Source organism: Vitis vinifera, chromosome 6 (genome assembly GCF_030704535.1).
Source record: "Vitis vinifera cultivar Pinot Noir 40024 chromosome 6, ASM3070453v1".
Taxonomy (NCBI): Eukaryota; Viridiplantae; Streptophyta; class Magnoliopsida; order Vitales; family Vitaceae; genus Vitis; species Vitis vinifera.
In genome coordinates this window covers 23040008-23063890 of record NC_081810.1, presented here as the reverse complement: position 1 = coordinate 23063890, position 23883 = coordinate 23040008, and the positions used below count along the sequence as shown (strand labels likewise).

The 23883-nt window shown below is 29.0% G+C and overlaps 2 protein-coding genes across 3 annotated transcripts; one reads left to right on the top strand and one right to left on the bottom strand.

Annotated features, from left to right (window-relative positions):
• Nucleotides 1–403: 403 nt before the first annotated feature.
• On the bottom strand, nucleotides 404–2324 carry LOC100260331 (beta-1,6-galactosyltransferase GALT29A). The gene has a single exon (XM_002277096.5). The coding sequence runs from the start codon at nucleotides 1886–1888 to the stop codon at nucleotides 719–721; it is 1170 nt and encodes a 389-aa protein (XP_002277132.1). The 5' UTR covers nucleotides 1889–2324; the 3' UTR covers nucleotides 404–718.
• An 18068-nt stretch (nucleotides 2325–20392) lies between these two features.
• Nucleotides 20393–23493, top strand: LOC100246816 (UDP-D-apiose/UDP-D-xylose synthase 2). Of its 2 annotated transcripts, XM_010653604.3 has the most exons (10): nucleotides 20393–20805; nucleotides 20908–21000; nucleotides 21326–21433; nucleotides 21909–22023; nucleotides 22105–22238; nucleotides 22338–22439; nucleotides 22525–22617; nucleotides 22720–22852; nucleotides 22946–23059; nucleotides 23333–23493. In XM_010653604.3, exons 1-9 carry the CDS (start codon nucleotides 20545–20547, stop codon nucleotides 23053–23055), a joined length of 1149 nt encoding a protein of 382 aa, XP_010651906.1. In that variant the 5' UTR covers nucleotides 20393–20544; the 3' UTR covers nucleotides 23056–23059; nucleotides 23333–23493. The 2 variants fall into 2 exon arrangements, with proteins under 2 accessions (XP_010651906.1, XP_010651905.1); XM_010653603.3 differs by lacking the exon at nucleotides 23333–23493 and having other exon boundaries at nucleotides 22946–23266.
• Nucleotides 23494–23883: the final 390 nt, after the last annotated feature.

The following is a 23883-nucleotide window of genomic DNA, read 5'->3' as shown; positions in this document are numbered from 1 at the left end:
TAGTGAGAGGCAAGAAGCAATCACAATCAATTGATTAAATTCAAATTTCAGCACAAGCAATGAGCTAGTATACAGTCTGCAGTAACTTATTTCCATTCTTGGTATGCATGTCATATACCAAACCATATGAACAGGTCATCACCTCTGAGGCAACACCCATCCACTGGGCCATACTCAGGTTCTCTTTAGTTCCCAAAAGGATCTCACTTCATCAAATTAAAAAATAAGTAACATTACTTGATCAATGTAGCTTGCATAAACAACCTTGCAGTTTCTATTACTGGTTCAGTAGGACTCCAAAAAGCTGCTAAAACCAGAAATGAGCGACTTTCTAACTTTGGCTAGTCCATGAATAGTAACTTCGCCAAAAATGGGGGTTATAAACCTCCATACAAGAAACAAAGATACAAAATAGGTACCCATAAAACATTTAAAAAAGACAAGAGTTATATACATCAAAAGCTGGAGAAAATTAAGAAAAATTCAACCTGAAGAAAAACAGCACAGAACCCAGGTCCTGAAATCATATCCCTAGATTCAGTTCTACATTGGGTGATGCCCAAACTACCTTGGGTAGTACAGGGTTCCAAAATGAAACAGATTCTTCTACAGTTTTGTACCTTTCTATCTGTCTCGTGGAAAACTAGTAGAATTACATGAAAAGGAAAATAGGAACTTCACAAAACAATTTACCAAAACCACAAGCATAGAGAAAATTTCAATGATATATGAGCACAGGAGGGATGTTGAACTTGCTGGAAATGAATGGAATTACCTGGGGTCTCTCCACCAAATCATGATAAAAATCATACTCTGCCTCATAATCATGCAAAGGGAGCTCTGCCTTTTGAGTGGTGTGATAATGGTGCTTGGCTGATGCTGATTTTCCGAATCCGAATATACTGACTTTGTCGCAAATTCCCAAAGCAAGCATGACAGCCTGCATACCCGAAGAGTAGTGGAACATAGCCCCATCATGGGCAGAGCTCCATTCGTCCACAGGCTTCTTCAACACCTCCACAAAGCGTTTCAGTGAGTAATACTTCACAATTCGGGCACACAGCATATCAAAGCGGGGATCAGTGATCAGCAAAGGCGCCTTGTGTGATGAATTGCAGAGTGCGTAGTCCAAGAAATGCAGGGGTTGACAAATGTACATTATCATTGGAACATTCACCCCATATGGATGGCAAAAACATCCTTCTCTCCGGGCACACAGATGCAATATATTGCTATTTATAAAAGAAATGCTGGTTTTGGATCCTACATTGTGCTCAAATCTATCAAGTCTCGCGTTGTTCAGCCGAATCACAGCCTCGTGGCTATCAATCATCTCTCCATAGTCACTTCTCAGCAAAATCCCACTATTCCCCACAACCGCACAGGAAGAATAACGCTTCCCCAATCCTACTAAACCATTGTGCTCATCGATTGGATGCTTCACTAAGCGAATCAAATCCGACATTATCTCCGGATGAAACCTCTTGTTTCTATACCAATCGTTCAAATTTCTCCGGAACTCCAACCAATACCGATAGAACTTGGGTGATCGGAGCTGGATAGGGACGCCTCTGGAGGACCTGGCATGATCGTCGATGTGGTTGAACCGCCGCCACGACGCGAAGGTCCGGTACCGGCCTTGCCCGGCGAAATTGCCTTCCAACATCTGCTCAATCTCATGCTTGGACTGAGCCTCACTCAAGTCAACGGCGGCGATTCTGAGGAGGGTGGAGTTGAACACGGGCACCACCCGCCGGGGTCCGGCCAAATCGTCGGTTTCGAGGTGGAACGAGGCGAAGCCGCGGCGGAGCGCCACCCTGAAAGTGAGGGTGCCGGCCGCGGCGATGAGCAGCAAGATGCTGAAGAGTGGCCGAACCGACCTTTTCATCGGCTCAACGAGGGTAAACGGCTTATGGGTATGCTAGAATCGATGAAAACAAAAGAAAAAACGGGTGAAAGAAAGGATTTGGATTGGATTCATAGTGGGTGTGGAGATGTTTGCAGGCACAGAAGACTTTCGAAAAGCAGATTGCTGGGTGGTGGGACTTGGGAGTTGGGATTTTGAGGTGGCCACAATACTGCACAATGTTGGGCGTTGGGAGTGGGAGAATGGAGAGTGTTGAAATGCTGGTGAAATCCCTAGAGCTCTGGACCAGGTCACCAGGGTAACCTCTTGACTATTGGGTACCACCTATAATCGCTGGATTTCGATTTATTTATGCTCTTCTTGTTTTGGATCTACATCTCAACCTATAGAAATTGAAATAATATCTTCTTCTTTTCTTCTCTTTTCTCTCTCATGAATCTACATCTCAACCCTATAGAAAAAAATAAGATCTTCAGTAACTGATTTAATCGATAAATACAACTTTTGGAAAATATCTATAAATAATTAATTAATCATATTTATATATTTTTATATTTATTTAATTTATTTTACCATATCAAATCATTTTAAAATATAAATATATCTTTTGGAAAAATCATTTTTTAACGATTTTTTCTAGTTTTATGGGATAAAGTAGATAGTCTCATACTCACAAATTTATCTATATTTTGGGTAAATAAGAAGCCACTAATTTATCTATTTTATCCTGATAAAATATAAGAGATAATTTTGAATTTAATTAAAATTTTAAAAATAAATCATAATCATTCTTATTTTTTACAAAAATATTTTAAAACATTACTTTCAATAATAGCAAAATAGATACTTAAAGTTCCTTCCGGGTAACTATTTTTCGAAAACAAATCTAAAAATTTAGTTTTTGAAAATAATTTTTTAAAATTGTTTTTTGTTATCTATTCGAAAATCTAAACTATTTTTAAATTTATTTTAAAAATTATTTTATATCTAATATTTTATTTTTAATTATTCTACATGTTTATATAATTATTTTTTAAAATAGTACTTAAAAAACAAGTGGAAAAAAAAAAACAAAGCAAGTAAAAGATGTTCTCTAATAACATCGTGTTTTTTACTCTTAAGAATAAAAAAAATATAAAATAATTATTTATTATAAAACATGTGTTCTATGTTTTTTTGTTTCAAAAAACAAAAATATGTTTGGTTAGCCTTCTACTTGACTTTTTCTTTTTTCAAAATAAAAAAAAAGTCAAATAACATTCAAAATACACCCTTATTGATGCCCCAATTTCGTAACAAACACACTTAGCAATTATTTTTCTTTCAATAAACGTATGATTATCATCTCATATATATTTTAAAAATAAATGAGTTTATCTCCGAAAGATGATTGATATGATTGAATCTGTCAAAATTTAAATGCTTGCAAGTTAAGTTCAAAATTAATTAGTTATTAGGAGTATCGTATGCAATGATGACCCAACCATCCTACAAGTCCATTACTCCTTTCAATAACATTTGAATTTAAAGGGGTGTTTAATAAATTATTTTAATAATTTAAAATAACTTAATAATTTAATTTAAGTGATAATTAAGTGTATATATATATATATATATATCAAAGATAAAATAATGATATAAATTAAAATAAAAAATGATTTTTTTTCCTAATTATAATTTATGAAAATAAATATGTCAATTTTATAATTTAAAATAATTTTTAAGTTAATTTTATCAAATAATTTTAATATTTAAAATAAAAATTAAGTAATATATAATTTAACTTAACTTATTAAATAATAAACATTAAGTCTTATCAAATAGCCTTTTAAAATCAACCTAATTTAAATCTTCAATTTATTTTTAATATAATTTTTAAGTAAATTTTATTTGGGACTTATTAATTGAAGGGTTTTAAAATAGAAAATCTTTTGTGGATGACAATTTTTTTTTTTCTCATTTCTTTGGCTCCGTTATTAACTATTTTTCATTTTGATGCAAAAGGGGAATACCTCCCTCTTTTCATTTTTTTTTTTATATGGGACCATTCATTTTTCCTTTTTTTTTTTTTTTTTTTTGTCATCCATGTAATTGATGTAGAAAGTTTGAATATTTCTTTTATATATGTAAATCAATTATGTTAAAAGGCATAAGTTTACATTAAAGAATCTTATCCTTAGGATCTATGTAGAAGAGTTACACACAAACAACCTTTTAAAGTAGAATTTGATTTTTGATTTTTAAAATTTGTTTTAATAAAATCTCTCAAGTAGGATTTAAATTAATAAAAAAAAAGGAATAAAAATAAATAAATATCATTTTAAAAAACTAATGAAGAGTGAGCAACAACCAACTTTCTATAATATTAAGTTCAACTAAAAGTCCTATTTAAGTGTTTTTTAAAAAATAAAAAATAATATTTGGTAAATTTTATAAAACACCTTCAAAAATAATTTATTATGTTGAAATATCAATTATAGTATTCTTTTTTAGAAAAATATTTAATAAGTGATTATTCTAAAAACACTTTTAAAAAAAGTATTTCTACAAAAACATTTCGAGTCAAACCATTGTCATATTTATAATTTTTCATATTTTTAAAAATATTTCTTAAATTTTGTTAAATACTATTTTAAAAAAACATTTTTTAAGTTAAAATGGTTTACTAAAAAACAGATGTCATTGAAGGTAAGATGGATATACAAAACAAAAAAAAACAAAAACACAAAAACAAAACCAAAAACAAAAAATATGATGGCTGAATTTTAAAAATAGAATAAAATAAACGAAGAAATGGAATACCACCTAAAAAGGAGAATGTGAATGGCATGTGTGGTGGTGGTGGGAATTCCGAATTCCAACAAGAATTCCTTCAGTTGTGTGAAAATGACGTGCCAAGTGGTAGATAGTGACTTATCATTATCATTATAAATAGTAATTTAAAATACATAAAGAAAGAAGGGGTGGATGACAAAGCATTTGCTCACTAGGGTTTACCTACAATCCAGCAGCCACACAATTGAGTCAACTTTGGAATCATATATTCCTTTCTCCCTTCATTGCTCTGGAGAAAAGTGGTGTCATTATTTTAAGTTTCCAAATAAATAAATAAATAAATTAAAAAAAAAAAAAAAAAAAGTGGCCCCATTGTGGATTAAATTCCAAGGATTTGGCTTGACTGCTTTTCAATTATTTGTTATAAAAAAAAGCCCAAAAAAAAAATTAATATGTCCACTACTTTAGATCCTTTCCTTCCTTCTAATAATAAATAATAATATTTTGTAATTATTAAAATAAGGTGAATTAGGATTTGGACATGAAATGACTACAACTCCATGGAGCTAATGGTGAACCCACTTTGGTAGTAGTGTTGTTTGGTGCAGATTTTATTTGTTTGCTTTTCAATTAATTTTCCATTTTTTTATTTAAATAAATTAGAATCAATAAAATATTTGTTCTTAAACCATGGTTAAGTTTACAAAGGGATAAATGATAATTAACCCTATTAGATAGTTTCCTACACACCAAAAAGGTAGTCTTCCAAGGTAAGAGGAACCTATTAGGTAAGTTTTCCACAAAAAAAAAAAGACGAAAACATAATATTGCGGGATTACTTTAAAACACTTATATAAAGTTAGAAATAAAAATAAAAATATTGGTAAATACGATATATCAATATTTGAATTTTATCAATATGTTAAAATATTGGTGAATATTTTGACAATAATATCGGTGCAATGAAAATTATTTAAAATTCATGAAAATGGTTGGAAAAACTTTAAAAAATAAAATAAAATTATAAAATAAGAAAAAATACACATTTTAAAGTATTTTATAAGTGTAATTGACATAAGTATGATGAAGGATAATATTTATCAATTTTTTTTTATAGAAAAAATTAACTTAAATTCCTTTAATATATTTATTTTTATTTTTTTTAAAATTTTAAAACTACTTTTATTAAAACATGTTTTATTAAATTTTAAATAAAAAATTAAATCAATTTATATAATATATTTTAATTAAGATTTAATTTCTAAAATTTTATTTCAAATTTGTTCTGAAATGTTTTTGTTATTAAAATTAATTTATTTAAATAATTAAAATTATTAAAAACTATATTAATAATTTATTTGATCAAATTCATTTTAATTTATAAAATATTAGAGTTTCATTATTATTATTATTATTATTATTTTATATTTTAGTAATTTTTGAATTAATTTATATTTTTAATATTTTAAAATAAAATATTTAAATTAAATAAAATTTAGAGGATAAATATAAAAAAAAATAAAAAGTGAAGTGAGAGTAATTTTTTAAAATAGGATTAATGAGATAAATATAAAAAATAATAAAATTTTCAAAAACTTTAATTAAATAAAATAAGTTTGCAAGTAGAGAAAAATAAGCAAACATAGAGAGTGTTTGATAAAACTTAATACTTATTACTTAATAATTTAAGTTAATTTTAAGTTAAATTATACTTAAAGTTATTCAATTAAAATTTATTACTTAATTATTATTTTAAGTATTAAAATTGTTTGTTAAATTTTATTTTAAATTATCATATTGTAATAATGGAGTTCGTAGTAATAGATAGTGAAAGTAATTAGGATTAGTTAAGGTGAAAAAGAAAAATAAAGATGTGAATTTAAAAATAAATTAATTATTTAAAAATATTTTTTATTTTAAATTATATTATTAAATTATTTTATCTAATTTATTTAATTTATTTAATGACTTAAATTAAATTATTAAATTATTAGATTGATTTATCAAATGCCTCTCCCGATAAAATCTCTATGTCGTGTTTGGGTAAACGCAAAAATTATTCTATTGCTCAACACACAAATTAAAAATTATAGAGTTCAACGAATTCGTGACATAAGTTGAATTGAGAGGTTGAAGAAAAAAGTGTCCAATTCAAAGGAGATCCAAATATTTTGTTCTTCAAAAATGAATTTTCAATTGAGAGAATCTTTCAACAAACTAGCACGCAATTGAAAAGAGTACGTAAAGTGGTAGGAAGATGGAAAGGAGAGGTCCAAACTCACCCGAGCTGATAGGAGGCATTGCAAGGAACATATGTTAGCTGGCAGCCTGGCCGGTGCAGTCCATGCTCATGGAATAGCATGATTATGGGTCAAAAAGTGGTGGTGTCTACACGTGGTCCATTTGATTATTCAAATCAAACAAAGTTTTTTTTTTTTTTTTTTTTTTAAACTTTTTTAATCGCATTTAAGAATATTTTAATCTAAAATTTGGTCGTTTGGTTAAAAGAGACCTTTGATTTGATTATAAATCTTCTATGGAAAACTTGATCTTTGATTATAAATCTTCTTGGAAAAGTTTGACCTTTGATTTGAACATATGATGGGCCTTTTTCCTATTCTTCTCAAAAGTCTTCTTTCTTTAATTCATTTATTGCAATATGATTTTCAAAGTTAAGAAAATAATTTAATTTGTGGGGTTAAAAGAGACCATTTTTTTAATTATAATTTTCACCTTTAAAATATTGTTTTTTAATTAAAATTCAATATTTAAAAATTTTGGTAAATTATTTCAATACTTTCTAATGTATTTATTTTTAATGATAATTGCTATTTATCTTTTCATTTATTAAATTCATCATTTTTATTTATTTGGCTAATTATATTATAATCACTTCAAGTTATATTTGGTTCGAAAGTATTAAGGAAATAAAAAATATCATAAGAAAAATGATTTTCGTATATTTGGTTTCACCATATAAAATACAAAAAAAAAAAAATTTAAAATTTGTCAAAAATTTATATATTTTAAAATTATTCAAGAAAAATAAGTAAGATAAAATTGAAAAAGTATATAAAAATAATTTATTAATTTTAAACCTATTTTTTTTATCTTTTTTTTTTTTTTTTTCATTTCTTCATATTTTCCTTCAAATTCTTTGAGCCAAATATAGCCTAAATTTTTATTTCTTTTTTTAATTTGAAGACATCTTATTGTCTTATCTAGAAATGGTATGATGACATATGTCACAATTTGATTTGATAGAATTATTATTTATTTTGTTAATTTCTTTTACAAGTCACAATTAGTACTATTCAAGTTGGATTTGAAATGAATAGGGTAACTTGTCCAAGAAACATCCTTACCAAATATTTGAATGAATCCCGAATGGAACCTTACATGTATACATATGAAGGAAGTACTATTGCTACATTTGCTTTGATGTGATTCACGAAATGGATTGACACTATTTGTCATGCCCTAAAACCCACTTCAAGGATATGACGATCATTTCACACCTTAATCCCAAAGTTTCAAAATGAAAATGACATAAACATTCGTATTATAACTGAAAATTTACTAATTACTAAATTCCTATTCAAAGTAGTATGACAAAATTCTAAAATCCTCAAGTATCAAGTTTTAAAAAAAATTAGTACATCAATTAAAGTATTATTGTCTAAATAACTCCAAACTCAAAATAATTCAAATGAAAATTAAGTTTTAACATCTAAACAATATTTATAATAAAGAGAGTTTAAACAAATGTCCTAATAAAGCCAAATTTCCCTCCTAACGGTCACTCCTCGCCTGAACTGAGGTTACTTGAAAGATTATCAACAAAGATGGATGAGTTCAAAACCCAATAAGGAACATTAATATAGTTTCATAGATCAAATATTTTCAATCATATTTGCAAATAGGAGATATAACATATACTTATTTTCATAAAAACTTTTGAATTCAAAATACTAATACATTCAAACTTTTCAATAAAACTGTCTCATATCCATTTCAAAATAATTTCTCATCAAAATCAAATCAAATACATTCAAAATATCTTTACTATGGTTATCAAATAACAAATGGTGACTAATTAATTGGACTTCACAAATGAGTGACTAATTTCAAATTTGTTCCATTTAAGGTGAACAAAACCAAATGTCAACAACTATAACCTGTTGACTAGGGTCATAAGGTCAACTATTATAACTCATTGACTAAAATCATATAATATCAACTATTATAACTCATTAACTAGGGCTGAAAAATGTCAACGATTATAACCCGTTGACTAGGGCTATATAATCTAGAGTCAAACGTTTTATTTCATTAATTCAAACTTACAAAACAAAATATCATATCTCAATTTTCTATTTTTCATAAACAAAAAAAATTCTCAAATATACTTTCCATACAAAACACATATTTGATCCATGCCTAACGATAAAAATAATATTTTTACACATTTCAAAATACAATATAAAAAGGAAATTATTTTCTTTTATAAAAATTTGCATTAATTTCCCTTACCTTGAAGAAGTACTTAAAAGCTTGAAGTATTTAGCTTGACGAATTTACTTTTCACTTAACATAATATCATACACAATTATATAAAGGTAAAAATTTGACAATCCTAAAAATATTTTATTTAGTATTAGAGATCCTAATTAATTTCTCATGCTAATATTATTACTACCTAATATTATTTTCAACTTACTAAACAATAATAAATTAATTTATCGAGTTTCCAAATTATTGTAAAATTTATTTTATTTCCTAATCTTACCCTCACTATTTATTTCTTTATATACTTAAATTAAATTAAAACCTATACGAGAAATTATTATTATTATTCTCATAATCCAACGGTCACTTAACCACAATTCCACCCCCACACCCCATTATATATATATCTATTACTTTCAAGGACTGTGCAACACCCTTACTCCAAGCCACTAACTACATCTATTATTATTATTATAATAATGACACCTTTTTTTTCTTCCTTATTTCCTGGATTTTCTTTTCTTTTCTTTTAAACCCCTTGCTATACAACATACATCTACATTATTATTATTTTTTCTCTTCACCGTTCCATAAAATCATACTACTCTTATTTTATTTATTTATTATTTTTTTTCTAAATCTATTCATTTTAGTAATCAAAATCTGTCGATCTCTCCACACGCATCCTTGTTTTTTTTTTCTTTTAAACTCGACTACACGACACACATCTACATTATTATTATTATTATTAATTTTTCTCTTCACCGTTCCAAAAAATCACGCTACTCTTATTTTATTTATTTATTTTTTTTCTAGATCTATTCATTTGAGTAATCAAAATATGTCGATCTCTCCACACGTATCCTTGTTTTTTTTTCTTTTCTTTTAAACCCTCTGCTACACGGTACACATCTACATTATTATTATTATTATTTTTTCTCTTCATTGTTCCAGAAAATCACGCTACTCTTATTTTATTTATTTATTATTTTTTTCTAGATCTGTTCATTTGAATAATCAAAATCTATCGATCTCCATTAATAAATCAAACTATGTTCATAAATTTTTAATCTTTTTGACCTATAAATTAATTAAACAAACTCTAATCAAAATTGAGATATTTCAAAGAATATTTAATGTGTTCAAAACTAATTAACGAATATAAAATATTAATTTAAGAATTAAAAGTTTTACCTGAAAAATTAATCTTCAAACCCTAAACCTCTAAATCTTCATTTATGATATTTCTAATATCTATGTAAAAGAGTTTTCTAAAAAATATTACAATTTTTTTTTAGAGCTATTTTAGTTTTGTTTGCATTAGTATAGAACATAATTTAATCATCAATCATCCAAGTGGTCTCTGTTCCATGTTATGAGCTTGAAGTCCAAGGTTCAAGTTTCCTAGTCCTGTGACTCTCTTCTAAACTCTTCATCATCTCCATCCCACATTAGATTTATAAAAATAATTTAATTTGAAGACATCTTATTGTCAAATGGTATGATGACATATGTCACAATTTGATTTGATATAATTATTATTTATTTTGTTAATTTCTTTTACAAGTCACAATTAGTACTATTCAAGTTGGATTTGAAATGAATAGGGTAACTTGTCCAAGAAACATCCTTACCAAATATTTGAATGAATCCCGAATGGAACCTTACATGTATACATATGAAAGAAGTAATATTGTTGCATTTGCTTTGATGTGATTCACGAAATGAATTGACACTATTGTCACGCCCTAAAACCCACTTCAAGGGTATGACGATCATTTCACACTTCAAGCCCAAAGTTTCAAAGTGGAAATGACACAAACATTCGTATTATAACTGAAAATTTACTAATTACTAAATTCCTATTCAAAGCAGTATGACAAAATTCTAAAATCTTCAAGTATCAACTTTAAAAAAAAAAAATAGTACATCAACTAAAGTGTTATTGTTTAAATAACTCCAAACTCAAAATAATTCAAATGAGAATTAAGTTTTAACATTTAAACAATATCCATAATAAAGAGAGTTTAAACAAATGTCCTAATAAAGCCAAATTTCTCTCCTAACGGTCACTCCTCGCCCGAACTGAGGTTACTTGAAAGATTATCAACAAAGATGAATGAGTTCAAAACCCAATAAGAAACATTAATACAGTTTCATAGATCAAACATTTTCAATCATGTTTCCAAATAGGAGATATAACATATACTTATTTTCATAAAAACTTTTGAATTCAAAATACTAATACATTCAAACTTTTCAACAAAACTTTCTCATATCCATTTCAAAATAATGTATCATCAAAACCAAATCAGATACATTGAAAACATCTTTACTATGGTTATCAAATAACAAATGGTGACTAATTAATTGCACTTCACAAATGAGTGGCTAATTTCAAATTTGTTCCATTTAAGGTGGCCAAAACCAAATGTCAACAAGTATAACCTGTTGACTAGGGTCATAAGGTCAACTATTATAATTCATTGACTAAAGTCATATAATATCAACTATTATAACTCATTAACTAGGGCTGAAAATGTCAACGATTATAATCCGTTGACTAGGGCCATATAATCCAGAGTTAAACATTTTATTTCATTAATTCAAACTTACAAAACAAAATATCATATCTTCTCAAATTTTCATTTTTCATAAATAAAAAAATTCTCAAATATACTTTCCATACAAAACACATATTTGATCCATGTGTAACAATAAAAATAATATTTTTACATATTTCAAAATACAATATAAAAATGAAATTATTTTCTTTTATAAAAATTTGCATTAATTTCCCTTACCTTGAAGAAGTACTTAAAAATTTGAAGTATTTAGCTTCACGAATTTACTTATCACTTAACATAATATCATACACAATTATATAAAGGTAAAAATTTGACAATCCTAAAAATATTTTATTTAGTATTAGGGATCCTAATTAATTTCTCATGCTAATATTATTACTACCTAATATTATTTTCAACTTACAAAACAGTAATAAATTAATTTACCGAGTTTCCAAATTATTGTAAAATTTATTTTATTTCCTAATCTTACCCTCACTATTTATTTCTTTATATACTTAAATTAAATTAAAACCTATACGAGAAATTATTATTATTATTCTCATAATCCAACGGTCACTTAACCACAATTCCACCCCCACACCCCATCATATATATATCTATTACTTTCAAGGACTGTGCAACACCCTTACTCCAAGCCACCAACTACATCTATTATTATTATTATAATAATGACACCTTTTTTTTCTTCCTTTGTTTCTTCCTTATTTCCTGGATTTTCTTTTCTTTTCTTTTAAACCCTTTGCTATACAACATACATCTACATTATATATATCTATTACTTTCAAGGACTGTGCAACACCCTTACTCCAAGCCACCAACTACATCTATTATTATTATTATAATAATGACACCTTTTTTTTCTTCCTTTGTTTCTTCCTTATTTTCTGGATTTTCTTTTCTTTTCTTTTAAACCTTTTGCTATACAACATACATCTACATTATTATTATTTTTTCTCTTCACCGTTTCATAAAATCATACTACTCTTATTTTATTTATTTATTATTTTTTTTCTAGATCTATTCATTTGAGTAATCAAAATCTGTCGATCTCTCCACACGCATCCTTGTTTTTTTTTTTTTTTTGTTCTTTTAAACTCAACTACATGACACACATCTATATTATTATTATTAATTTTTCTCTTCACTGTTCCAAAAAATCACGCTACTCTTATTTTATTTATTTATTTATTTTTTCTAGATCTATTCATTTGAGTAATCAAAGTCAGGCGGTCTCTCCACACACATCCTTGTTTTTTTTTCTTTTAAACTCGACTACACGACACACATCTACATTATTATTATTAATTTTTCTCTTCACCGTTCCAAAAATCACGCTACTCTTATTTTATTTATTTATTATTTGTTTTCTAAATCTATTCATTTGAGTAATAAAAATTTGTCGATCTCTCCACACGCATCCTTGTTTTTTTTTTCTTCTTTTAAACCCTCTGCTACACGACACACATCTACATTATTATTATTATTATTATTATTATTATTATTATTATTATTATTATTTCTCTTCATCATTCCAGAAAAATCACGCAACTCTTATTTTATTTATTTATTTATTTTTCTAGATCTGTTCATTTGAATAATCAAAATCTGTCGATTTCCATTAATAAATCAAACTATGTTCATAAATTTTTAATCTTTTTGACCTATAAATTAATTAAACAACTCTAATCAAAATTGAGATATTTTAAAGAATATCTAAAGTGTTAAAAACTAATTAAAGAATATAAAATATTAATTTAAGGATTAAAATTTTTACCTGAAAAATTAATCTTCAAACCCTAACCTCTAAATTTTCATCTATGATATTTCTAATATCTATGTAAAAGAGTTTTCTGAAAAATATTACAATTTTTTTTAGAGCCATTTTAGTTTTGTTAGAATATAATTTAATCATCAATCATCCAAGTGGTCATTGTTCCATGTTATGAGCTTGAAGTCCAAGGTTCAAGTTTCCTACTCCTGTGACTCTCTTCTATTTAAAATTTTTTCTTAAACTTTTAATCATCTCCATCCCACATCGGATTTATAAAAATAAAAAGGGCCTTAAAGGCCCAATTTGTTCAATCATTTATGTCAGCAAATGTGGGCCTATAGTGGAGTCAACTAAGGGATCTAATGGGTTGGGCCATGACTCTTTTTCTTAGAGGAAAATGAAAGGTATAAAGGCCATCAACCGAGAACCGGCTGGTCTGGTCTAATCATCATTTTATCCGGTTCGGTTTGGGTTGACCACTTTAAAACATTGGTTAGAAAAGTAAAAAAAAAAAAGGTTTAAAATAAAGATTTAAAATTAACAAATTATTTTAATATGATACTTCAAACTCATTTAATTTATTTTTAACCTTTTTACACAAATATCAAATAATTTGAAAAGAAGAGAACTTTGGAACCATTTGTATTATTATGAGTTGGAAATATAGTTGTAACAATAACCAAGATATCGGGATATATCGGTGGATATTTTGACATGAAATATCGATAAGTAAAAATTGATCAAAAATCATGAAAATTTTGAAATTTTTTTAAGAAATGATATAAAAAGTAATAATAGATATTTTAAAATTATTTTATTGAAAAATTTGATATATATATTATAATTTATTATATTCCATAATAATATTATATTCATCAATAAGAAAATATGAATTTTATAAGTGCACATTCATTATTAAATTACATTAATTATCATTCTACAATACTATTTTGATATTTAATAATGATATGGTCGACTTGAAAATATATTTAATATTAAAATTATGTTATTCAAATGTACTCAATGATATAAAATAAATGATATATTGCATACTACTTAAAAAGAGTGTAAAAAAAGTGTATTTTAGATAATAATTTTTATGAGTTTCATATATTTTGAGTAGTAATTATGCCTAATCACTCAATTAACACGTTGTTGCCATTATAAGAGTTATTAACAAGTTTTATGAAGTTTTAGAGTTATTTCAAGGTATGATTTTGATAAATTGGTGACAAAAGAGATGAATCAAATTGAAAATAACAAAAAATGTTGATGATGATACAAATGCATAATGAAAGAAGTAATGCAATTGGTTTGGACCAAGATTTGAGCTAATTGGAGGTAGTTAAGGTGGAATCAAAAGAAAGAAATGGAAGAAATAATAAAGGGAAACTCAAAAATCAAATATTGTAGATTCGTATGACTGTGCGAAATGGACTAGAAGATGGATTTGTCCTATAAGTCAAGGAGAATTTGCAAGTTGATTTCGCATGATCATTCGAAAATTTCGCATATTCATGCGAAAATTTTGCACATTTATGCGGCATGGTCCAAGAAGTTGTGGCTGCTACTGCTGCTCCATTTATTTCACACGATCATGCGAAATTGGTTTTCTTCAAGTGAATTGGTTGAGCTCGTGTGAAATGATTGTTTTGTTGTTAAACTCCAAATTGTTGAATGGAAAAGCTTCCGGATTTCTTAGATGATGCCAAGTGTCCACTTGACCTTGGCTTAGAAATAAAACCTTGAATATTTCATTAAAGAGCTTTTGAACACTTTTGATTCCAGAATTTTCTATATTTTATCTTTGAATAGAATTATCTATTTTCCATCATTTTCTCACTAGTCAAATATGCCTTGTGAGACCAAATCTCCAAATATGAGCGGCTAAATCTCCTTTTTCTTAGAGAAAGGAAGATCTAATGGCAAAATCCATGGTGAATTAGAGAAATAAGCTTGAATTGCAAATGTAATTTTGATCCAATTGGTTGATTATTTGAATTTTGAGGATTTTTCTATTCAAATTATCTTGAATGACTATTACATTACAAACTAGATAGATTCATTAAATTCTTAAAGCTAGATTTAATGAGATCGAATAGTTGCATTGTATGAATCATTGGAAGATAATTTAAGATGAATTGAATATATAGTTTAAATTGATATCTTGCATTAAATAACCTAATTTGAAGAGAAATTAGATCTAGACTTAAAGCTAAATCTAAAATAAGTTTAGATGAGAATTTAGGTTTTTATTCTAACTTGATGAAAAATAGATTTCAATATTTATTCACCATGGAAATTGTTTTCTAAAATATCCTAACTCCAAAAGCTTTTTTTTTTCCCCTCCTTATTGATTTCCTTTTATTTTACATTTTATTGTTTCTCTCAATTTGAAATCATTGTTATTTTGAACTTTTATCATGAATTATCAAATCAATTTCACTTGATCACAATCATTTCTCTTCCTCCCAATCAATCAATCATATATATGTATATATACATATCTTGATTTTGTAGTTTTTTTTAAAACAACTAATGAAATGAAATTTTAAAATAAAATAATTAAAATTAATAGAGATGATTTTAATTCTAGCAACGTTAGTTAAAAACTAAATACAAATGATCAATGGAAAAATAATCTATTAGGACAAACTTCTAGCAAAACTATAAGTACACTCATTAACCAAATTTGTTCAAGAGCCAATCAAATTGCTATAAAATGTAGGCAAAATTTTGATTTTACTTATCAAGCTAGCTTAGGATGTATCACCAACACTTGGTAGTCATAGTTTAAATAAAAAGGTACAATCTTATAAGGAATGAAAAAGTATTTACATTGGTAATGACAATTGTCTTAATAGTTTTTGTATAGATAATAGCAATTGACATATGAATTTCAAATTTAAAAATGTGTTTATTATTCCTAATTTGAAAAAGAGTTGGTTATTAGTTGAATTTTAAAAATGATTATGTATGCACTTTTGAACTCTGATATAATGGTTTTGTGATAAAGGATCTCAAACAAAGAATTTTCACAAAAAAAAAAAAAAAAAAATGTAAACAAAGACAACTATTTGTTTTAGATGGAGAATATCATGAGGGATTTGTTAACCTAGACAAAAACAAACAAAAAAACAAATAAATAAAATAACGTCTCGTAAAAAATATGACATCAATGCATGGCTCATCCTCACTCAAAGCTTTTAAGGTCTTACAAGAAAAATAATTGGAAATTTTTTATTTATTTATAAATTTATCTATTTATGTTTATTGGTTTCTCGTTATTATCCCATTTGCATTAATTGATTATTTGAATATACACTCCCCACAACTCTTACATTGTACATGACTTGAGTGCATTAAGAGTTGCATAGAAAATCCAAGTCATGGGTTCCTTGCATAGTGATAAGTAGTACATAGTCGATTCATGAATTTGAAAAATCTATTTGAGATTGTAGTGAACTACCTCTTAATTGGAGGGATGACTTGTCTTGATTATCGAGATGGTTTTTCCATGGTGAGTGTGCTAGTGTATGTGATGCACACTAGACAAGACTTATGATGAATCATAACGTAGGACTATCAATTGTCATTATTCATTAAATTACTACACTGCATAGACTCTTAATTTTGAGATGACATTGAATTTGTGCTAAATTTAATAGAAGACTTTGATCTATGACTGAGACCCTAAGGTGGTTATATATCTCTATAGATTGGGTCACTATTGATGGAGGTTGGTGATAACATGTATTTTCAATAAAAGCGCTATGATATCTCATGGATTGAGACAATATGTCCCATTGGGTAATCCAAATGACATGTGATTTAAAATACTATGACTATAACATTTCCTTTAATGGAAATTTGACATATACTCATTGGAGTTAGAATATGTCAATTGATCACATAATAAGTAGGATTTGTAATTCAAGAATTGAAGAGATGATTTTGATAAGTGATAACCTTACCTTGTTAAATTATGAACACCAATTTATGGGGAGTCTACATATAGTGGATAGTAGGTTTTAGATCTTAATTTTGTCTTATTGTTATTTACATAAGGTACTAGAGTGTAGTTGATTCTCATTAGTAGAATTTGAATCAACTTCATAACTAGATTATGGGGGAATCAATACTCTTATGGGTCCCAGTGGTTCTTGCTTTGAGTTCATACACCATGATGACATGATTAATGATGGTTGGATTGACTCTAGGTTTACTCTTGTACCTACATGCATTTTGATAATTACATACGATTGCATAGAGGATAGTGAACAAGTTATTTGGATCGTGTTAATTGATTAATTAGATGATCTTATGTGGTAATCAATTAAAACCCGTTTTGAGCTACATTAAGTGATTCAAACCTTGGTGGGCTTAAGTCACTTAAAGCCCACTAAGGAAATCCTATAAATACCCCCTTAGGGGTTAGGGTTTCCATTACTTGTGTAAGATAGTTGCCTTACATCTTTAAAGAGTGAGAGAAAGAGAGAACCAAGGTGTTCACCCTTCCAAAGCCTACACTTTGGAGTGCCAAGAACCATGGTTCAAGAACATGGTTCAATTTGACCATAATTCATTGTTTTTATATTATGGTCAAATTAATTCTAAATGTATTTAATATATTTTTAACATCAAATCCAAGTTAGTTTCAATTAATTTTAAAAACAAATTAAACTTAAGACCCAATATAAACTCAAATTAATATGATTTGGGTTCAAATAAACACAAATCTATAATTGGGTTGAAGACTAAAAAAGGTTATTTAGTTAGGTCGAAACTGATATACGAAAACCAAACCAAACCAACCTCAAAACACTTGGTTTAGTTCAGTTTTTCACTAAAAAAATTTGGTTGCTTCAATTTTTATTTGATATAAAACCGACTGAACCGACCTTATTTACACCTTTAGTCACAAGTTCTTTGCAAGTATATGAATAGTTCACAGTTGGATTAAGATGAACTTATTGATCGAGTTATTTCAACCTATCTTGTACAAGTGAGAGAATGTTGGAAATGAGTTTTGGTGGCCAAGTGGATTGATTTGACTGGACCTAATAATGTATTTTTTTATTTTATAAAAGCGGGGAGTATTATAACTACCTAGAATTGCCATTGGAAAAAAATTAAGAAAATTTTTCTAAAGTGTTGATTCTCTCTTTAAGAAAATACAAAACATTGTTTTTCCATATAGAAAAATAATCATTTCTTAAAGTATTGATTGTCTTTGTGAAAACAAAAGATTGAATCTTGTGCAATGAAAATAATAGTTATCATGTTCATAATTTTATTTAAGGTTTGAGGTAGAAAATTTGTTACATAAACAATCAAACTGTGATTTTTAGGCATCTTAGAAGGTAATTCAAGGAAGTAATTTAATTTTGATTATATTTAGTTTCATTTTTGTTTTCATAATTAAAAATTTGAAATAATTTTTTAAAATTATATTTTGATAACTTATTTTTGATAACAAAACTTGAAAAACAATGCGATAAACATATTTTTATTTTCAAATTTTTTAAACAAATTTCAAAATTTACCAAGCAAACAATGTTTTAAATGAGGGAATTGCAGTTCACCTTCCTACTGTGTTTGCATCAATATTAAACATGCTTGCCTCCATTTATTTTATTTTATTTATTTATTTTTTTTTTGGGATTAGATAATGAAATTAAAATATTTCAAAATTTAGGGATTGAAATTAATTTGATTTTTCATATGATGCCACTAAAGGCAAATCCCCACAATACCATAGAATTTTCCAAAGATAGGAATTATTTAATGGGGCAACTCATTTACGATGGCTGTATTTGCAATCATCCTTCTTATCCATTCTCTCATGCCATGTAGCAGAGACTGGGCTTAAACCCCTTTAAGCTGGGCTAGGAGTGGGCCTCAGGGTAAGGCCCAAGCTCATTAATTTTCATTTTTCATTTTTTTTTCTTACCATTTTTTTAAAATATGGATCCTCCTATATCATCAACAACCAACACCAACACTTCTAAGGATACCAAGGAGATGGGTTTGAGACATTATCCCATCCAACCTCACTATATAATATAATTTCATTTCACCCAACCTCATTATATAAACCGCCTATACAATTAGACATCCAACCCGTAATCACAACAACCCAATATTAAGAGTAGAGCTCTACCAATTGAGCTATATCCCCCTAAGCCAAGTGGAGCGTGCATGAAGGAGTTAAATGCTTCTTCTATTATTTTCCCTAGTATAACTTGGTCATCTTGGACTTGAACTAAAGACCTTATCCATGAAGTGAATTATCGCATTTACAATCCAATCAATTGAAAAAGAATCACGCAAAACACAAATGAGAACAATGTCAATATGGGATGCCGACCCCATTTAAATATTTTTAATGATTTTAAAATTTTTTATTCATATTAAAATGAATTCAGCTCATTAGAAATTAAATTTGATTTATTTGTATATATAAAAAGGTGGTATAGCACAACACCTCAATTAGCACTAGGTTAAAAATTTTATTTTACCAAACTTATTATGAACCCATTTGTGTATATTTCAAATTCACTCAGGGGTAGGACAGATATCCGAAATTACTTATCTCATTATTGTCCGAATTTGAGCAATGATTTTCATTTGAATTGATACACATCATAATATTCCGATAGAAGACAAATATTTTGAACATTCTTTTATAATATTATGGAAAATACAAAGATTGTGATTTGTTGTAAACATGTAGTAAAAATGAAATGTAGAACAAGAGATCAAAAAGGTTTTTGAACATCTTACTGTCAGGTGACATTTGGGTGAAGAGTAATTGTTAGAATAGAAAGGAGAGAAAATCCAAGTATTAGTGACAAAAATGATAGGCCTCAACCTCAATAGACTTATTTGTTCTCCTTCAAAAAGTAGTTAGAAAAATTTGAGCCAACGACTCAAAAAACCGTTACAAAATCTAAAGCAACCCACCCTTTCTTCTCTCTCTTTCTCTTTCCTTTTTTCTGCAACTCCACCGTTTCTCCATTCTTTCTTCAATGGCGAGGCTCGATTTGGACGGCAAAGAGATCGCTCCCCTCACCATCTGCTTGATCGGCGGCGCTGGCTTCATCGGATCCCACCTCTGCGAGCTCCTCATGACCCATACCCACCACTCCGCCATTGTTATCGACGTCTCCTCTGATAAAATCACCCGTCTCTTGGAGAAGTCGTGTTCTTGGTCCAACCGCATTGAGTTCCACAAGATCAATATCAAAAATGATTCTCGCCTGGAAACCCTCATCAAGTCTTCTGATCTGGTAAATGGGTTGTTCCGTTTGGTGGGTTGTGTTTGAAATTTTTGGGTGGTGTTTTATTTTTGAATGATGATTGAGGGGTTCTTTTGTGTGCGTGTGGTGTAGACGATCAATCTGGCCGCGATTTGCACGCCGGCGGATTATAATACACGGCCGTTGGACACGATTTATAGCAATTTTCTTGATGCAATTCCAGTGGTGGGTTGTTGTTTTTGTTGTTGTGTGTGTTTGTGGCCTGTTTGGTTGCTGGAAAAACTGGGGAAAAGGGAAAGAAAGTTATCGCATTTTGAGCAACTCTGTTTAACTAGGACAAGTGATTGTAAAGGGATTAGTTGAGTGTGGACTTTTGTTTCTCGTTCCCCAAATAATGGAAACAATTTCTTTTCATTTTCTTGATCTTTCCCAGCAACCAGACAGGGAATTCGGGTTTTCTTGATTGGGATCTCTTCAGTTCACTTGTTATTCTTGATCCTTGATTTCTATGCCCATCATCCATGGGCTGTTTTTTATTTTTATCTGTTAGGTTAAGTACTGTACTGAGAGCAATAAACGTTTGATTCATTTCTCCACATGTGAAGTCTATGGAAAGACTATAGGAAGTTTTCTTCCAGCCGATCATAGCTTGCGACAGGTTAGAATTCCCTCATTGCTCAATCATTCGTTTCTTTATTCAAAATTTGCTCTATAGAGATCAAATTCTAGTGCTGCTAGTGAGTTGTTTGTGTAATTTACTCAAAGACAAAACATATTTTTGAAACTATGTTGGGCGTGGTCTTTATTCAAGTTGTAAGATGGGCGGCAATGTTGCTCATTCTTAGCTTTCTTAAACTATGATGTTTCTTCAAGAGATCAGCCCCAGAGTTCAATGTCTGCTCTACTAAACTAGGGCAGAAGATTTGATATCAAAGAATAAATTTTCATCTTTTTTATTAGCTGTTCACTGCTCATGTTTTTCCCTTCCAGTTTCCCCATATCGAAATATTGCTTTCGGTGTTATAAGAACATATGAGCTTTCCTCATTCTCTACTTTGTTCAGAATACATTTTTTTTATATTGAGATCATCAATCAGCCAATAATTCATAATGTTGTTTATTAAACTGAGCAGGACCCGGATTTCTACATCCTTAAAGAAGATGTTTCCCCGTGTATTTTTGGGCCAGTTGAGAAACAGAGGTGGTCCTATGCTTGCGCAAAGCAAATGATTGAGAGGCTAATATATGGTACAGTGATATTGGGGATCAGTTAATTTTTTCTCTTTGTATTTACAGTATATGTCTGACCTAAACTAATTGTCAATGTAGCTGAGGGGGCTGAGCATGGCCTCAAGTTCACCATTGTGAGGCCTTTCAATTGGATTGGTCCTAGGATGGACTTCATTCCTGGTATTGATGGCCCAACTGAGGGGGTCCCCAGAGTTCTAGCTTGCTTCAGTAATGTAATTTGTGGCCCCATAATGTAGATGCCCTACTGTTTATTCTATTTTTCTGTAGTAACCCTTTTTTTTTTTTTTTTTTGTCATTTGCCTGTCTCACAGAACCTCCTACGGGGTGAGCCTCTCAAGCTTGTTGATGGAGGGAAGTCCCAGAGAACCTTTTGCTATATCAAGGATGCCATCGAGGCTGTTCTTCTAATGATTGTATTTCTCCATCTTCTTTGCTTCTGTTTGTACTACATGTGAGAATGGCTATACAAGCTAGCCTTACAGGACTAAAATTTCTCAGGAGAACCCAGAGCGTGCAAATGGCCAGATTTTCAATGTGGGGAATCCCAACAATGAAGTTACAATGAGGCAACTAGCTCAGTTAATGATAGAGGTATCATCTCTCTTTTGCTTTCTCTTAAGATTAATTGCTGTTGGGGTATTATTCTGTCCAATCTGCCTAATACTAACACATGCATCTTGTTTCTCCCCCAAGGTCTATGGGAAGATATCTGTTGGCTCCTCTGATCTAACGACTGTTGATGTGAGCTCGAAGGATTTCTATGGTGTAGGTTATGATGACAGTGACAAGCGTATTCCCGACATGACAATCATCAACAGGCAGCTTGGTAAGGAGTGATTACCAGTTCATTTAAATTCTTGCAACTAAGGCATAAATGGCTGTAAGGTCTTTTGATGTTTGTTTCTGTTGTGGTGTGTAGGATGGAATCCAAAGACACCCCTCCAAGATCTTCTTGAAGTTACTCTCACATATCAACACCAGACGTACTCCCAGTCAATTAAAAAGGCACTGTCGAACCCAACCTATTGATTGGGTATACTCTTCTTCCCCTCAATTCAATTTGTTTCTTTTGTACACAAATTACACCCATGTAAGAGGCACTCATGCCAAATAAAGTAAATGAGATTCAGTAGATAAAAATTGAGCCTGCATCTGTATTCTTTCTACCCTTCTATCATTCTTGTTGTAGTGTTTATGGAATCAATTTTGACAATGAATGAAGTAATCAGTTTTTGATCTACTCCTATTATGTCTTAGTTGGGAGTTTTTCTTCTTTCCCGTTCCTGAATTAAGCTCACTGATACAGGATTCAGAGATAGAGGTCACTGCCGTTTGCATTTGTCTGGTACACCAGTTTTATTTTCCTTTTTTCCTTCTTCAGTTGACAGGTTTGTAAATGCAAAGGTGTAAAACATTAAACGAAACCTTGCCAAGAGTGTAGATACAATAAAATGGTCTTAAAATGAATTGAATCTAGTTAATTCTTGGATTAACATTGCTGACTATTGCTTTTTACATACTTGGTCTTGATGTTGATGGAGTAGGTTATGTTGGAGAAAAATTGTGGGTGTAATAATAGTTAAGGCTTCTGCAATTCTTGGCTACCTATAATTTCCCAGAGCTCCATTTTTGTCTTATAAATGAATAAATCACTGAAATGTCCAACATTTCCCAATTCTTCAACTCAGGAGAAAGAAACACCAACTCAATACTCAATCTGATTTGGACGCTCATCATAAATCCAATAAAGTAAAACTTCTTGCATAAGTAGGAATTCAGCTGGCTTCACCAAAATCAGAATCCTTTGTATAGTACTTCATCGACAATCTAATTACAAGCATAACAGCATGAAGGAGA

Excerpts from the sequence above, each read along its gene's own strand:
- LOC100260331 (XM_002277096.5), bottom strand. The coding sequence starts at position 1,888 with ATGAAAAGGTCGGTTCGGCCACTCTTCAGCATCTTGCTGCTCATCGCC.
- LOC100246816 (XM_010653604.3), top strand. The coding sequence starts at position 20,545 with ATGGCGAGGCTCGATTTGGACGGCAAAGAGATCGCTCCCCTCACCATC. Across the intron at positions 20,806-20,907 it reads TCATCAAGTCTTCTGATCTG|ACGATCAATCTGGCCGCGAT; the intron begins GTAAATGGGTTG and ends CGTGTGGTGTAG. Across the intron at positions 22,440-22,524 it reads AGGCTGTTCTTCTAATGATT|GAGAACCCAGAGCGTGCAAA; the intron begins GTATTTCTCCAT and ends AAAATTTCTCAG.